Source organism: Cucumis melo, chromosome 3 (genome assembly GCF_025177605.1).
Source record: "Cucumis melo cultivar AY chromosome 3, USDA_Cmelo_AY_1.0, whole genome shotgun sequence".
Lineage (NCBI taxonomy): Eukaryota > Viridiplantae > Streptophyta > Magnoliopsida > Cucurbitales > Cucurbitaceae > Cucumis > Cucumis melo.
The window spans coordinates 26,762,875-26,779,719 of record NC_066859.1 but is presented as its reverse complement, the minus strand read 5'-3'; the positions used below and the strand labels follow the sequence as shown (position 1 = coordinate 26,779,719).

The 16,845-nt window shown below is 35.2% G+C and overlaps 3 protein-coding genes across 8 annotated transcripts; 1 reads left to right on the top strand and 2 right to left on the bottom strand.

Moving 5' to 3' along the window:
- The first annotated feature begins 3,661 nt into the window (after positions 1 to 3,661).
- On the top strand, positions 3,662 to 7,589 carry LOC103488312 (EIN3-binding F-box protein 1). Its single transcript, XM_008446996.3, has 2 exons — positions 3,662 to 4,041; positions 4,890 to 7,589. Exons 1-2 carry the CDS (start codon positions 4,017 to 4,019, stop codon positions 6,803 to 6,805), a joined length of 1,941 nt encoding a protein of 646 aa, XP_008445218.1. The 5' UTR covers positions 3,662 to 4,016; the 3' UTR covers positions 6,806 to 7,589.
- A 1,577-nt stretch (positions 7,590 to 9,166) lies between these two features.
- Positions 9,167 to 13,334, bottom strand: LOC103488313 (putative L-ascorbate peroxidase 6). 6 transcript variants are annotated; one of them, XM_008447001.3, is made up of 11 exons: positions 12,936 to 13,334; positions 12,566 to 12,677; positions 12,275 to 12,405; positions 11,935 to 12,005; positions 11,812 to 11,854; positions 11,600 to 11,696; positions 11,089 to 11,172; positions 10,370 to 10,491; positions 9,986 to 10,052; positions 9,599 to 9,736; positions 9,167 to 9,494 (listed from the first exon to the last, which is right to left on the bottom strand). In XM_008447001.3, the coding sequence occupies exons 1-10, from the start codon at positions 13,117 to 13,119 to the stop codon at positions 9,637 to 9,639; spliced, it is 1,011 nt and encodes a 336-aa protein (XP_008445223.1). In that variant the 5' UTR covers positions 13,120 to 13,334; the 3' UTR covers positions 9,167 to 9,494; positions 9,599 to 9,636. The 6 variants fall into 6 exon arrangements, 5 of the variants coding, with proteins under 5 accessions (XP_008445223.1, XP_050938147.1, XP_050938145.1 ...); XM_051082190.1 differs by having other exon boundaries at positions 11,941 to 12,005; positions 12,275 to 12,402; positions 12,936 to 13,328; XM_051082188.1 differs by having other exon boundaries at positions 12,275 to 12,402; positions 12,936 to 13,326.
- A 362-nt stretch (positions 13,335 to 13,696) lies between these two features.
- LOC103488314 (G-type lectin S-receptor-like serine/threonine-protein kinase SD2-5) lies at positions 13,697 to 16,723 on the bottom strand. Its single transcript, XM_008447002.3, has one exon. The coding sequence runs from the start codon at positions 16,328 to 16,330 to the stop codon at positions 13,868 to 13,870; it is 2,463 nt and encodes an 820-aa protein (XP_008445224.1). The 5' UTR covers positions 16,331 to 16,723; the 3' UTR covers positions 13,697 to 13,867.
- Positions 16,724 to 16,845: the final 122 nt, after the last annotated feature.

Genomic DNA, 16,845 nt, shown 5'->3' with positions numbered 1-16,845 from the left:
TATAAAAAAAAAATTAACGTTCCATAATTTTACCATCAATTAAATAATTTATTTTGCCATCCATATAAATTCCCCAGTAATCAAGCATATAAATTGTATAACTATAAATTTAAAAAAAAAATGGCTAAACACAAATCTAAAAGAAAAAACAATAAAGAAAAATACGATTTTTCGAAGTAAGTTTGACATCTATTTTTAAGCGTTTCTCTTTGACTATGCAACTTATGCTTAAACAATTAGGTGAACAATGTGTATGCGATTGCAATTTGTACAATTTTTTTTCAAACATCTTTTTTCTCACTTTCTTAGATTTTTCCTTACACGTGTGAAAGGGTAAAGGACAAAGTTTTCCATGTGATACAGAGAGTCATTTCTACGACTCGTTTATATAACAATTAAAAGTATAAAAAATGTTTTGGTATAGGACGAAATCCAATTTAATTGTCCAAGGTGGGTTTTGTTTGTCTGACTATTATTTTAATTAAACCCCTTTTCACCACCAAATAAAGCATTCTTTTCTTATTGTTTAGTTTGCTAAATTAAATTTCATATAAGGTTGGGTTGGCCATCAAATTGGTTGTACGGCAGCAACTTGCAATTTAATTAACACTAATTAATTAAATTAATTAGCGTTAATCAATGTATCTAATCTATTCTTTCCAAATGGTCAAATGAAAGAGAAAAAGCATACATTGCATTATCCCCAATTCCCTCCTTTTCATTAACCTTTTTAATTCACTAATAACCCACCAAAATTATTAATAGGATCTTTTTTTAAAAAAAATTGATTATATGGATTAATATAGTGATATGATACCAATTGATTTAACTTTATTATATTAAAATGGTTATCAAAATCGTATAGATTATGTCGTAGAATAGGACCATAAAGATATATATATATATACACACCATATAATGAAGCAAGTTCAACTTTGTCATTTCTTTTGTAAATCTTTTTTTATGTAGTCAAATTTAATTCTATACAATAATTTCTAAAGCTTTCTTCACCTACTCCAATTTTATTTCAAAGTATTTTGTTTATTATTCATCTTCATCAAATGGGGTTAGATGTAGAATTTTTGTTTGAAGTATTTTCCCTCTAACTTTCTCCACATCCATTTTTAATTTAGTTTATTTTCAATTGTTTTTCTTCCACCATTTTGATCTTCAAAATTTTCAATAATATTCTAAATTTTTAAAATTTCAATTTGAAAAACTTTTTGTTAATAAAGCAGTTATGTATTTTGACAAATTGGTGCAATAACTAACAAGTAAAAAAAACTAGAAAGCATATGTGACATCCTTTACAACTTTAGTTATATAAATTAACACACACATGGCTATTAACGTGTAAATATTGATCAACGATTCTAACATCTTCGAAAATATAATGAAATAAACGGTGAAAACAAACTTTATTTTGTATACACTTTATATAGTTCAAGAGCATAATCTTATACAAACTTCAAAGTTAGATAATAAAAACGAAGAGTTTTAAAGTTTAAAAACATAATTAACATTGAACGAAAAAGGTCGTTGTTTTAAATTGAATAGAGATTCACTATGTATTCAACATGAATAACAATGAATGAAAGTGGGTGATGATTGAATGCTTTAAAGGGAAATAGAAAAGAAGAAGAGAAAGGAAGAAAAATTAATAATGAAAAGGAGTTTGAATTGAATGATAAAGAGAATTCCAAAATAGAAAAGAGCTTTAAATTTAGACCAATGAACTTAGGAAAAGAATCCATTGGTGGGTCAGTCAATTGGTTGAATGGGGATTGGTTTTCCTTATTCCTTACATTTTCTACTTATAAATTGTACTTCTTTTTATGTTTAATTTGCTAACAACACTTCCAATTTTCTCTCCCCCTTATTGTTTCAAATTTTGTACTCATCAAAGTCAAAAGTCAATGGTTTTGGCTCTTCTTATTACTTATTACTTATTACTATTATATTTTAAACTTAATTGCCATATGCTATATTATTAATCACTCTAATTTTGTTATTCAATTTAAATCCTATTAATTTAAATTCTCGACTTTCATAAATATTTCTAAATAAAACATAATTTAGGGTTTAAACTGATGTCTTCATATATCTTCATGATTTAAATTGATGTACTTGTAAAAGTTTATGATCTAAATTGATATAATTATTAGTTTGAGATTTAAATTAATACAACTCTACAAGTTTAGGGTCTAAACCTATACAAATTCAACGTAATGATTGATTTTTAAAATTTTTGTATGTGTTAGAGAATTATTAACATAAACCTAAAAGTTTAAGGTATGTTATATACAAATTTAAAAGTTTAACACTTTTTTTGAAATTTTGACTACAAATTTAAATTTATATATTCAAATTGAAAATCTATAAAATATGATGTTTTTTTTTTGTATTATTTTGTTTTCTTCTCTCTTTTCGATACATTATCTTCTTAATTTACAATAAATGATAAAATTTATAAGAGGGTTGATTGGTCAAAAGTTTATATCGATAAGTATAAGTATTGTGCCCATGACTTCAATATAAAGTAGTTGATTTTGAACTAGCCAACGATACTCTCTATATATGCAATTTGAACCAATATTTTAAGTCTTTTTAATTGAAGAACACTCTATTATTATTTTTTAAATTCAAAAATTTTAATCTATAGTTTTATAATTTGAATGTGATAAAATTATATTGTATATATTTGTAAAGAAACTTAAAAGTATTTATGTTTAGTTGTAAGTTTTTAAATAATTTATTGAATTTTGAAGAGAAATTTCACCATTTATGGTAGATAGAAATGTGTAGCTTTTCATTTATAATAGTTGACCTTATTGATTGGTAACTTGGTTGGCCTTTTCAAATTTTAAAATAATTTGAGACTTAGTTTTAAAATGAACATATAGGAATTTCCCCAATTGCTCAAGCATTGTTATTCAACTTGGTCACTTTTTTTTTTAAAAAAAAATCAACAATAACAATAAAATGCAGCAAGTGGTGGAATTTGAACCCAAATTATTCTATTATTTGTGACAAGTTGTATGTGTGGTTGTCATCACTTTATATGAAGCGAAATTAATCATAAAATCTACAAAAGTAGTGAAATTATTTCACGTATTTCTCATAGATCCATTATTATTTTTAATTAGAAAAACAAGAATCTCCATTCACATATCATTATCATACAAGTTTCAATTTCTTTAATTAGAAAAAAAAAATCTTATTTTTGGGTTATGAAAAGTACGAAAAGATTTGTAAGAAAATTGTGGAAAATTAAATTGTTCTAAAGAAAAACAAATTTTTTTTTAATTTTCAAATGCTTTTCAGTTGAGTCAAAGATGTGTTATTCCAATTTCACAAATGTAATTCAACATTAATAAAAAAAAAAAAAAAAGAAATGTCAAAATATAATAAAGATATGAAGAAATATGGTAAGAAAAGTTTAAAATAAAAAAGGATAGGAGAAGGGAGTGGGGGAAAGAAGGGAAGAATAAGGATAGGATAGGATAAGTGAGGATCCAAACAAGGTTTGAGAAGAAAATGCAATGTTTTTGAAGAAAAGGGGAAAAAGGAGTGTATGGTTAAATTGATTTTTGATTAGGTGGAAGAATATAAGAAAGGAAGGCCCACCCCACCATTTTTGTTCAAATACATTGCATTTGGGTTTTGTTAGCGTGTATTCTCATGTACCCAAACACAAACACACACACTTCCTTAACTCTTCCATATCAATCAATTCATTCAATAAAGCTCTCTCTTTTATTCATTCTCTACCTTTCATTTTTTTTCCCTTACCCTTCTTCTTCTTCTTCTTCTTCCACCTCCTTTTTTTTCCCTATCTGATAGGGTTTCCATGTCATTTTGCCTTCCATCCCCCTCATGCTTCAGCTCTTCCCACTTGAAAACTTGGTGATTGCTGTCTTCACCTTTGTTGCTTCTCTCTTTTTTGCTCTCTTTGGAGGGTTTTTCACTGGCTTTTTGACCTCTGTCCTTTTTTTGGGTTTCGTCAACCGGTACCCATGGCTAAGATCTTTGGTTTTACTCGTAAGATTTCCTTTTAACTCTGATTCCTTTTTTTTTTTTTTTTTTTTTTTTGTTGTGATTTTTATTGGGTTGTTTGATTTTTGTGGGTTTAAACGATTGGTTGAAGATAGGGTGTAGATTTGTAATTCATACTTAGTGTTTTAGTCGTCTTGACTTTTTTTGGATTATTTGTGGGGTTTTTTTTTTGTGTGTAGACTATGATCTTTAACTATTCTGCTTTATCTGATCGTTTCTATGGGTTGTTTTGATTTTTTGTAGTTTGGATCTTAATTTAGGAGGTGTGTGGTGATATGATTTAACTATAACTTCTTTTTTTTTTATTACTATTTGGGTTATGAAATTATGTGTTGCTATGTTGTAAGGTGTAGATCTTGGAGCTGTACGGTTTTAGATCAATTATCTTAAGACTTGAAAAGTTTAATTTGGTGAATTTTATTGTTTATGGCAAAGACTTGTGGTTGTGAGCTATTTGTTCTGATTCTTCTGGGGATTTCCTAGCAAGGTCAACTCGAGAACGTTAGCCGTGGCTTTGATGTTAATCTTATTTTAGGTTTCTTGGTAGGGATGATATTGGTAGTGTTAAATTCTGATATGTTGCTCAGACAGAAACTATGTGGTTTTATTAAGTACAAAAATGATGATCTGGTTTGCGTTCTAATAGATTTTCCTTGCGGATGTAACGGTACTCACATATTTTCATAGAAGTATGAAGTTTGTGCTCTGTGTCACATATTTTCATTGAAGTATGAAGTTTGTGCTCTGTGGTGTGATTTATTGGGAATACAGTCTCTCTAGTTGTGAACTTGGTAGGATGTATCAGCTAATTTATTGTTCTCTTGATCTTGCAGTCAAAGAAAGTGAGGATTTTTTTCCAGCACCAATCTATCCGAACCCCAAGGATACAAGTCTCTTTTTATCCCTTGGTCCCCATGTGGATGTTTATTATCCTCTCCGTAAGAGGTCCAGAGTCAGTGCTCCATATGTGCCCAGTGGAGAAATACTCAAAAAGAAGGAGGCATCTATTGAAGTTCTTCCAGATGAGTGCCTCTTTGAGATCTTCAAACGCTTACCTGATAGAGAGACAAGGAGCCTCTGTGCTTGCGTTTCTAAACGCTGGCTCATGCTTTTAAGCAGCATTAGTGGAAACGAATTTTACAGTGCTTCTGAAAACTTGAAGCCTAAAATTGTTGTGACTGAAAATCTAGAAGATAACCAAATTACGAACGAGGGATGTCTTTCACGAAACTTGGAAGGGAAGAAGGCAACAGATGTAAGACTAGCAGCCATAGCAGTAGGAACTGCTAGTTGTGGTGGCTTGGGCAAGCTGTCAATTCGCGGAGGCAATCATGGCACTGAGGTTACAAACCTTGGCCTCAAGGCTGTTGCCCATGGATGTCCTGCCCTTAAAGCTATTTCTTTGTGGAATCTGTCTTCAATCGGAGATGAAGGTATGATTGAGATTGCCAAGGGATGTCAACTTCTAGAGAAGCTTGATTTAAGTCAATGCCCTGGAATTTCAAACAAAGCTTTGCTGGAACTTGCCAAACACTGTCCTAATCTGACTGATATAACAATTGAGGCTTGTGCAAACATTGGCAATGAAAGCATTCAAGCTATTGGGCAATATTGTTCGAATCTGAAGTCTATTTCAATCAGAGACTGCCCCCTTATTGGGGATCAAGGAATATCCAGCTTGTTCTCTTCCACCTCTTACACCTTAAACAAGGCAAAGCTCCAGGGTCTAAATGTCACTGATGTGTCACTTGCTGTCATCGGACATTACGGAAGAGCAATCACAGACCTTACGCTTACTGGCCTGACAAATGTTTCTGAGAGGGGATTTTGGGCCATGGGTAATGGTCATGGTTTGCAGAAGTTGAGATCATTTACACTTAGTTCCTGCCATGGTGTGACTGACGTTGGGCTACAATCGATTGGGAAGGGATGCCCAAACATGAAGAAGTTCTGCTTGCGCAAATGTTCATTTTTGTCCGACAATGGAATGGTCTCTTTTGTTCAGGCTGCTACCTCCATCGAGAACTTACAACTAGAAGAGTGCCACAGGATAACCCAATTGGGTTTATTTGGAACCATCTTAAACTGTGGTGCAAAGTTAAAGGCTCTTTCTCTAGTAAACTGCTTAGGGATCAAGGATTTGAGCCTGAACTTGCCTTCTCTGTCCTCATGCAAGTCTCTCCAGTCACTATCCATCCGCAATTGCCCTGGGTTCGGTAATGCAAGCTTGACTCTTTTGAGCAAGCTGTGCCCCCAGCTTCAGCATGTGGAATTTTCTGGGCTCAATGGTATTAGAGATTCTGGGCTATTGCCATTGTTTATGAATTGTAAAGCAGGATTGGTGAATGTCAATCTAAGTGGCTGTGTGAATCTAACCGACAAAGTGATTTCCTCCTTGACCAAGCTTCATGGTTGGACTCTTGAATTGCTCAATCTTGATGGTTGTTTGAAGGTCACCGATTCAAGCTTGGTGGCAATTGCAGAGAACTGCCCATTGCTCAATGATCTAGACGTCTCCAAGTGTTGTATCACTGATTTTGGGGTTGCAGCACTTGCTCAAGCCAACCAGTTCAACCTGCAACTCCTTTCTGTGTTTGGGTGCTCTGCCTTAACTGACCAGAGCTTGCTTGCTCTTGTAAAATTAGGCGACTCCCTCTTGGGCTTGAATCTTCAGCACTGCAACTCAATCAGCACCAGAAGTATTGAGCTGCTATTGGCTCAACTTCATCGGTGTGACATCCTCTACTGAGCTTATTAGCAGAAAAGGCGATAACAAATGGAGGAATCCATCTGTAAGAAGGTAGCATAAAAATATTATCAGGGTAATATCATTAGACTAGTTTTTGGGTCCATGGGGGTATGGGTCTTCGTCATCTAATAACCTTAGGTCCATTTTCCAGGGAATATGGTCATTCTTTCCTTTTTCACAGATCTCCCTTGAATGGGTTCTGTTTTTAGTGTTTTGGCTCTCACATGAGATGTCTCTCACTTTGATTGATGGCCATCCTTCCCTGAGCTTTCCAGTTTCTGGATCAAAGGTTATTAGGTCCTGTGTTATTTGGGTAATCCGTCTCCTGGTTTTTGTCCCACTCGTCACCATGTAGGGATTATCTCAGGTTCAATTACCCGATCCACCTTTCGGTTTCTTGTGCTTGTTTCTGTTATGTTTGGGTTTGTGTTTGTATTTTCCTCAAAGGGGGTAGAGTTTATGATCGCCTAGACAAATCATCTTCTTGGTTACTCTTAGCAGTTCCGGTATTTGGTTCCTTTCCATGCACGGGGCCTCGGTTGTGGCAGCGGGTTATACAAGTCTGTCACCACAATCTTCTTGTTCGCAAGGGATTGTTTTTTAGAGTTTATACCAGGCCTTTGTTTTTCAGGAACCAATTTTTTTTTAAGGAACTTCGCCATTTGCAACTGAGTTGTATGTAATGACTTGACAGATCGGCCCTATGTCCTTTGTGATGTAACTTGTAAGTTTCGTATCCAATATTATTAATCAATAAGAACGTGCTTTATATTTTATTTGTTAAGATCTGAGCAATGGAATTATTTTTATGGCTGCCGCCGCCTAACTAAATAGGTTAAATTACACCAAGGTCTTAAATTTTCCATGTTTTTCATGATTAGCTCAATGAGTTACAATATTACATAAAAAATCAAGTTCAAATTTCTATAGTGCCCTTATTAATTTTTAGTTGTTTTTTTTATTTTATTTTATTTTAAACTAAGAAATTTATAATGGCATAAGTATGGAAAAACAAATAATTTCATTGTTGAATTGATTTCAAATTTGGCTTTAGCTATTTATTCTTTAGTTCATTTGGAAGCACTTAATACGAGATAATATATATTTAGTTGTTTAATTGTTTAATTGTTTATGAGATAATACATATATTTGTTTTTAATTAAAGAAAATGTGATTTTTTTTCACCTCTCCATTTTTTTATTGTCATTGTACATGTGGTTTTTTACCTTTTTCCTTTCCTTTCTTCGTTTGTAAGTTTCCATGTTACTTGAGTTTTGTACAATTGTATATAATGAAATAAATACGGTTAAACTCTTTAATGATAATGAAATTTTAAATAATGATTTTGTTGAAATTAATTACAAGGTCAATTTCCTCCAATGAAAAAGTAAGATCTTTTGAATGAAATATATTTTGAAATTAGAAAAATGGTGAAATAATGGTTCCCTGATTAGGTTATTACCTTTCCTTGTTTGTATTTCTTTTAAGCTTCAAAAGTATCCTCCATATGTTCGGTTTTGTCCATTTACCTGCATTCTTAGACTGGAAAATTGAAAATATTAAATTTCCTTTTGATATGTTAATGGCTACATTTAATTTATAAAAACAATAATTTTGCCTTGAATTTTAAAAAATATTTATTTTAGTTATTAATTGTATAAAGTATAATTACCATTTTGATTATTTAATTCACCACTTCCATCAACCGTACGACTTTGATTTGAATACATACCTACAGTTTCCATATAGAATATTTATCTTGTAAATTTAATGCAAATTTGCGTTTACATATTTGAAACCATGTTGGTGAATGGGTTGTCCATGTGGTTTCAATTTACCACAACGGTTGGTCGATAAATGTATGTAACCACTATTAGCTAAATGATTGGTACCTAAATAACCACAAATTGAATAAAATCTTTAAAAAATTTAAACATCAAAATGAGAATCAAATGTAGGTAAAAATAAGGCACCTTTTATTACAGTTCTAAAAACTCTTAAAAGGCAAAGTATTTTGTATTTCAAATATAGACTATGATAACCGACCAACTATAATAACAATTCTCTAAACATCTGAAATACTCCCCTATTTCCCAAAGTGGAATTATCTTTATCAAGTAGAGTGGGTAGAGCAGGTTCGTTGCGAGTCAAATCCAAGTGAACAGAATAGGGTCTTAAAATCAAGATTGGCTGCTTGTAGATGTCGGTCATTTCACATCTCAACGAGGCATTCACTTCACGTTCTATTCCCAACCACCGTCTAGACAGGCAAGGCACTATTTTATCCACTACTTCTACTCCTATTTCCACTTTATCCACAGCAACCTTATCTGTTTATCCAATTAAAACTAAAGCAGCTGATAGCTAAAACAATTAATATAGGGCACTCATTCACAACTGGATTGTAAAGTTTTTATACACGTTTTAGTTTTTGACAAGGAAACATTGATAAGCATATGCATGAAATATAAAACCTTTTTTTCCTTGCTTTATCCAGAATTTGGAACTTCGATGAATTGCGAGTTGTTATGTTCTTGTCTTCCTGATAAGATACAAGTGCTTCAAGCCAAATTTAGGCCAACAAAAGATAAAGCTTCAGAGAGCGAGTTAATTTGATGGTGATGAAAGCACAATGCATTTCAAGCTTCATCTTCATCGCAACTTTTGCTTTGTCTCGCAGTCATTTAACCTACCAACAAAGGATCGTAGTAAGCAATGCTTTTGGGGAGCAGAAAAGAGTAGTACTATGTGACAAAGCCATCTATAGGCCAATATGTAGAAGTTAAAGCTTGCCTTAAGGTGTATATTTGTAGTGGTAGGACAATAGTTCGCTAGCTTCTCCACTTTGCACCAGAATTTACTAGCTTGATATAAGCATTCTGGAAATCTTCGAAGAACACATTCTGATCCTTGGCATACTCTTTGATCCATCTAGGAGTTCAAAGTAAGTGACTTTATTTAAGCAGATAAAGAGGGGTAATCAGCTGATTTTTTGTTTATCAGGTAAATCTTGGTGGTTGCCTGGTTGTAAAATTGATCTTTTATGAACATTTCTATTTTAGTTCAACAAATTGAACTCGTTGTTGAAATTCTACTCGAGAGACCAGAAATGCCATCAGTTCACAGTGGTGCAGAAAAGTTGTGATGAAAATAGTATAGATTTGAATGAAAGAGAAGAACCTCAAGCATTCATCATCGTCAGCAAGAGCACGATCAGAAGGTAGCCCTATCATACTGGACATACCACCTAAAATTAAAAATTAAAATAAGGCCCGAGTGGTAATATGTATTAACAAATTCAAAGCAATGACTTGTATTATTAACCAATGGCAAAAGCCGTAAAAATAACACTCAGTTTCGTGTAATCACAAGAACTTCATAGCTCACTTCAACCAGAAAAACAAAAACTAGCATTCATTTTTCTTTACCTACTGATTCACGGGCACAAAATATTGTGGATTTGAGCAAGAATTGAGGCAGTGCCTCATGCAGCCAATAATTTGCAATTGAGGCTCAATTCAAACAATATGAGACGTGTGAAAGTATCAATCTGAGATTGATTACCGTTAGATGACCATGGCTTCTCCAAAAGTATTTTGAAATATGCATTATCAAAAACAACAGGGCTTCCAAAACCTTTCCCACCAATAGTATGGGCTCCAGATAGTGCAACTAGTTCTCGTGTCCTGCAAAGAAAAAAGAGCATCCATGAATGTCCCTTGCAGAAGACACCTAGGAGGTGTACATTCATTCTATTATGAATTATCTGGCATTTGTTTGGAGTTTTACTTTCCAATTTCATTTGCCAATGAAATTGTTTCTTTGTAAAAAAAATATGTGAAAAAGGGAAGGGTAGGACAGATGATGGGCAGATTTCTAGAGTGACAACAGCATTTTAACTTCTCTTATACTGTCCATGTGAATATACTTCACAGTGGGAGGGTTGAATTGGTTTTCATAAAAAACAACATTGTTCAAGACACATTTGAAAGGACCGTGTTGTGCAATCAAATGCAGAACTAGGATTTCCCATTACTAAACTTCTAATAATTGGCTTTTGAGTCATTTTCTGTCTAATGTAAGGAAATGAATCCAGATAACACCTTAGAGACGCGGCCACATTAGTATACTAATAAATATATGAAGGAGACCAATGCAGTAACTTAGAATGTATTGGCCAAGAAGAAAAGATGCAAATCAAAAATGAATACCAAATATATACAGTCGAAGGATTACAATTCCTTCAAATGGAAGAGTCAAAATGAGATAGCAGATGCACTTACGAAAATCCTTTTCTGCTGAAGATTTGCTTCAATCCAACAGCATCCAGAGATTCCTCAGGAAGTTTACCTTCTAGATCTGGTTTCCTATCATATGACGGACAGAGGAATTAATAAGAAAGACAAAAAGTTTGGTAGTGGAAACACAGAAAATTCATTAGTTAAAATGGTCTACTGTATATGGGGACTAAAACTCGGTTAGAGAGCTAGTTAGCAGAGCAAAGGTAGAATTGATGTATGGGAGCAAAAGAGAGTGTACGCAGTGAAGAGGGATCTATCTATCGTGATGAATATTAGAGAGAGGACATCTCAGAAGTTGGAACTTTCTCTTGTGCACAAAGCCCATGGAAAAAGTTAAAATGGTGAGAATGCAACCAATCATAGTCCAGGGAAACAAATGATTCTAGTACATAAAGCTCATGGAAAAACGAGCAAAAAAAAAAAGTTAACAGACTGTAACTCAAGGAAAATATGGCTCATCATATAACAAGGAAAGCAGCCAGCTTCAGCTTACTCGGAGTCTAATCTACCCAAATCAACAGCAATACTAGGACCCCCACATATTGAAACAGCTTCAGCACCAGCCACAACTATCACGTCTGCCCAAGATACTATTCAAAAGAAACCAATTTGCTAAGAAGTTAGCCTGGTTACTGGTCAATACCTCTTATTATGGAAACTTCATCTCCTTTCAGATAGAAATAGAGAAATAGACAGTAAACGTACCAGGTCTAATTAAGTCCAGTGTACTCTTCGCTTCCTGAAGAATCTGAGAAACAACAAAACCAATGGTGAGCTTTCTGGTAGACAGATTCCTAAAACAATACGGGCATAAGAAGAAAGAACCACCTTAACTGATTTCTTGAGACCTTTGTTTTCAGGTCTATCAAGTTCATGAATTATAGATCCGTTCATACCACCTGCAAACAAGGCTCGCTAATATGACAATCATACTGAAAACTATACAAGAACAAACATGTCTGAAAGCCTACATGGAAGTGGATATCATGGCCTCTGTGATCGAACAAAACTTCGCGTTTGGTGCAAATAACAGTTCATACAACATATCCAATGCTGTCTGAATTCCAACAATTGAACTCAAAATTTAAAATCTACCTATGAATTCAAAAAATTCAGGGCGCCTACGAAAACCTCATTGTCTCTCCTCTTAAAGTTCAAGGATATTAACCTGAAGTATCATTGGTTTCAAAAGTTCCAGCATCATGAAATACCAGACGAAGCAGACCAGGAGCCCTTCCTTTGGTTACCACCTTTCTTACTTCTTCTCTTATCCGTTCAACTTCCCTTTTATCCAATCTTCTGCCCATAAAAGAAAACAGACAGAATTCAGTTAATAATTCCTCTACTAGGACATAAGAATTCATAAGTTTTCAATAGTGTTCAAAATTCAAGAATACAGAAAGTTATATACTAAATACTTCAAACTAATCGTAAGCAATATCCTCATCCTCCATCTTACTCTGCCGCCTCAGCTTTAAAACCTTCCACGGATTCATGCAAAATAAGAAGAAAGGGCAGCGCGGCAGAAAACACAAATTCTCTCTTCTTCAGTAAGCAGAAATCAGTCTGAACTGTAATTAAAACAGTATTTTTAGGGATAAAAAAATATATAAAGATAACAAGTACTAGTTCCGCTAATATTAAGGATCAGTTCGCCAATGCAAAATGCATAATTCAGATTTCGGTTTCAGCAGCCACAAACCAAATACATCTACACAGGATAGATAATAGCAATCAAATACAAGTTCCAAAAATTGAATATGCAACGCCATCGGAATTGACCAAAGCTTTGCACAAAAGAAGAAGAAAGCAGTTAATTAATATTTTACCAGAAGCATCGCCAGGGGCGCAGAGAGAACGGTTAACGGTAGTTTTGGCGCGAAAGGAGACCGTCGAAAGAGACGATAGAGGTACGGTGGCGGGAAATTTTGGTATGAACTTGAATCTGAGAAAGGAAGAAGAAACGACGGCGACGTTGCACGGCGGCGCAGGATTGAAGAAGGTGGAAATCATTTCCACGAGCGGGTGAAATGAACCGGTCGTTCGTATTGTATGTTTTGTACAATTCACTTCAAGCTCGACCGGTTCTATCGTTTCATTGGTCCAGGATTTTATCTTATTATTTTGTTGGGAGAGAATTTGTTGATGGGATCTCAATTACAAAATATTGATCCCTAATTTTGACTCATGAAATAAGCTTCTACAAATAGATTTTCCCTTATGGATTGTGCCTCAATTGTGAAAGGAGACTCGGATAATAAACTTGAGTTCGGTTAATATAGATAATGGTTTCATTGGATGTCTCAGTGTGAAAAACCCAAATGAAGTTTTTCTTTGAATTTTAAAAAATTTGGATTCTTTTAGCTTTTACTTTAATCATATCATTGTAAGTTCATCAAAACGATACATTATGCATGGGAGTTAGGGTCTCCCTCTTGCTACTCACTTTTTTAAGGTTTAGGATTTCCCATTACTTGTCCTACTCTTGTTGTTTACTTATTTGCTCTTTTCTCTCACTCTCATTCTTTTGTTATTTCATTGAAAGTGGGCAAATAATAAAGAGATGTGAGTCAACTGTACAATCATCACATAAATAACTTGTTGTACCATTTAAACTATAAATGAAGGTTGAACAATCTTCATAAAGCTGTTGAGAAAATTGTGTACACAAAAGCCGGTTTACAAAACTGCAGCAATCCGAAAATTTACAACGTTCTAAACTCCTAAAAAAATGTGCAAGTTTATACAATTTAATGGCTATCTATCTTGGCCCAGATAGCTGCACCGATGAAAGATACGCATCGCTATTGCAATCGGATGGCCCTGATGAAGTCCATTCCTCACTGCTAGATTTCAAGAACCCTGCAGCAACCAGTCGAGAACCCAACGGCGAGCAAATTGGCGGCATTGGCACAGGGCAGACCCCTTCTAGCATTTGCACCACTTTAGCCATGGGCGGCCTTTGATGCATATCCTCCTGCACGCACCACAGCGCCACCTTAATGGCTATGAAGATCCTCTCGTCGTTTTCCTTTATGTTCAACTTAGCATCAAGAATGGCCTTCATTCTTCCTTCTTCCATCATCTTGAAAGCGTAAGTTGGGAAATGGGATTTCTCTGAGCTTTCTGTCGGATCGTAGTTCTTTCTTCCACCAATAATTTCTAGTAGAACCATTCCGTAGCTGTACACGTCACTTTTCTCGGAAATGGCGTAGTTTGTGATCCATTCCGGAGCGAGATAACCTCTGGTTCCTCTGAGTGTGGTGAACACATGGCTCTGTTCTCGGTTCATTAGCTTTGCTAGCCCGAAATCCGAGACTTTGGCTTGGAAATTGTCGTCTAATAGTACGTTTTCGGGCTTTATGTCGCAGTGGACGATTTTAGCATCACAGTCTTCGTGAAGATATGCTAATCCCTTTGCGGTTCCTACTGCTATGTTGAATCTCGTATCCCAGTCTAGCGACAAATCTGCTCTGTTTTTCTTGAAAATCCATTTGTCTAATGACCCATTAGCCATGAACTCGTAAGCAAGAAGACGGTGAGTTCCTTCTGCACAAAATCCCTTTAATCTGACTAAATGGATGTGATGGATGCTACCAATAATGCCCACTTCAGCTCTAAATTCCTTTTTTCCTTGCCCAATTCCCTCTAGTTTCTTCACGGCCAAGCGAGTGCCGTCTGGTAGAAATCCTTTGTAAACTGAACCGAACCCACCTTGTCCGAGTTTCACCGAGAAATTATCCGTGGCAGTTTGAAGATCGTTGTAACTGTAACGAATTGGAGCTCCCGAAAGCCCCTCTAAGAAATTCTCTTCTTCTGAACTCTCTTGAGCAGGTTCTGGAGGTTCTTTCTTCTTTCTAACGTATCGAAATCCGACGTAAATCAGAACACAAATGACAATCACAGTGGAAAAAGCAATACCCAGAATCGCAGGGATTGAGTTCTTTCCACCATTTCCATTTGCGCCATTGTTTTCACCGTTTTCTCCGTTTTTCAACAGTTTTACGTACGAAACGACTTCGGAATTTTTCGAATTTAGAAACCCACCAATCTCATCAAACAAGAAACAACCCCCTGTACTCGCTTGGAAAAACAGAGCAATACAAGAACAGTTACTTCTGCAAGAGGATTTGCAATTCTCCAAATCTGTTTTCGAAGAGGGCTGCATGAATTGAAGTGCAAAATAACCAATCTTATCCTGAGACTCCACAAGCTCAACAGGTCCAGCAGATTGATCACACGGCGAAGTAATCCCAGTTTGGCAATTTGGACGGGAGCCAAGAATTGAAGGACAGAGGCATTTTTTTTCACTGTAACAGATAAAATTAGTCCCACATGGCTCTGGTGTTCCACAAGGATCTTCAGGAATTCGAATGGACGAAGCATCTCCAGACCCACCATCTTGAAGCTTGTAAAAGGAGATAAATCCATCGTTACCCAGAACCGCAGTCCATGTAGCGTTTGAATCAGTATTAGTTGAGAAAGCAAATTGCCAGAGTAAAACATCATTTTCGCCATGGAAATTCCACGAGTTTGCTGTTAGAGTTGCAGAGATTACAGACCCACCATCTTTGTTAATCGTTTTGCGATTCTCTCTACTCATTGACCAATACGGTTGTGGAGTTTTGAATCCTGAATACAAAACCATATCCCCAGATTTTAATTCCAGAAAATACGTCAAATTATTGGAATCAGGCTTACTTACAAGTCTCATTCCCTCAACAAAACCTTGATTCGACAAAAGTGTATCAGTCGGATGGCCAAAACTTTCCCAAATTACTGCATTATCACTCCCAAACAAAACCAAATTTCCCGAATCCCTCAACGCAAGAGCAGAAACTCCTTTATTCGCAGTGTTCGTAGACCAAACCACATTGCTCTCATGATATAAAACTACATTACCGTTCTCATCAAACAAAAATTTATCCGAAGTCGTAACCGGCGAGGCCTGATTCGCAGTCCAGACAATACTCCTGCTACTCAAGTGAATAATCGCTAGATAATACTGCGTTACATCCTGTTGATTAGTGAATCCAAATCCAAATTCAGAGTTATTAGATCGAAGAAACACCCCATCGTGATCGACCCAATTCATTTGAGTTCCTTGAAGCCCAGGAGAAATCTGCCCAACGCTCTGAAAACCAGCGGCGCAAGGTCTAAACCGCAGAAGAAGAGAAACCCATATAATGAGCAGCAAATAACCACGAAATCCGCTCGTTCCCATCACCCTTTTTAGCAGAGAACCACACAAAACAAAAGAAGATAAATAAGAAGAAACCCAAAAAATCAAAAATAAGAAGCGATCTGAAAGGGTGAAGTTGAAGAAAGATGGTTTAGAAATGTTAGAAAGTGGGGGACAGGGAAACCAAAAAACTGGTAGCGGCGATCAAACCGCGAGGAATTGGTAAGTAAAAAGAAAGGTAAATCCATAAAAACAAATTCCAAGTCTGTAATAGAAGGGAAGAACACAGAGAAAGAGGAGGAGGTAAAGGATTTGATTAGAATGAATGATGGCGTTGGTAATTTCGTCGGAATGTGGGTAAGAAAAATGGGAATAATAAATGCAAAGTAGGATAGTAGTGGTGGGTGTTCAAAGATGTCAACTAACTCAACCTCATAGTCTGCCATTGCCGAGCTGTAATGGTATTTAAATCTTGGACCCCTCTTTCTCCTCTTCTTTATCACAAATTTCCATTTTTTTATTTCTTGTGGAGTCAATGCAAGTCTTTATTTCTTTTT

What these genes read in the sequence shown, in the direction of transcription:
- LOC103488312 (XM_008446996.3), top strand. Translation starts at nt 4,017, where the DNA reads ATGGCTAAGATCTTTGGTTTTACTC. An exon ending in TAAGATCTTTGGTTTTACTC is followed by an intron (nt 4,042 to 4,889) that starts GTAAGATTTCCT and finishes TTGATCTTGCAG; the next exon opens with TCAAAGAAAGTGAGGATTTT.
- LOC103488313 (XM_008447001.3), bottom strand. Translation starts at nt 13,119, where the DNA reads ATGATTTCCACCTTCTTCAATCCTGCGCCGCCGTGCAACGTCGCCGTC. An exon ending in CGCCCCTGGCGATGCTTCTG is followed by an intron (nt 12,678 to 12,935) that starts GTAAAATATTAA and finishes TTTTAATTACAG; the next exon opens with TTCAGACTGATTTCTGCTTA. An exon ending in GTCTCAAGAAATCAGTTAAG is followed by an intron (nt 11,855 to 11,934) that starts GTGGTTCTTTCT and finishes GTTGTTTCTCAG; the next exon opens with ATTCTTCAGGAAGCGAAGAG.
- LOC103488314 (XM_008447002.3), bottom strand. Translation starts at nt 16,330, where the DNA reads ATGGGAACGAGCGGATTTCGTGGTTATTTGCTGCTCATTATATGGGTT.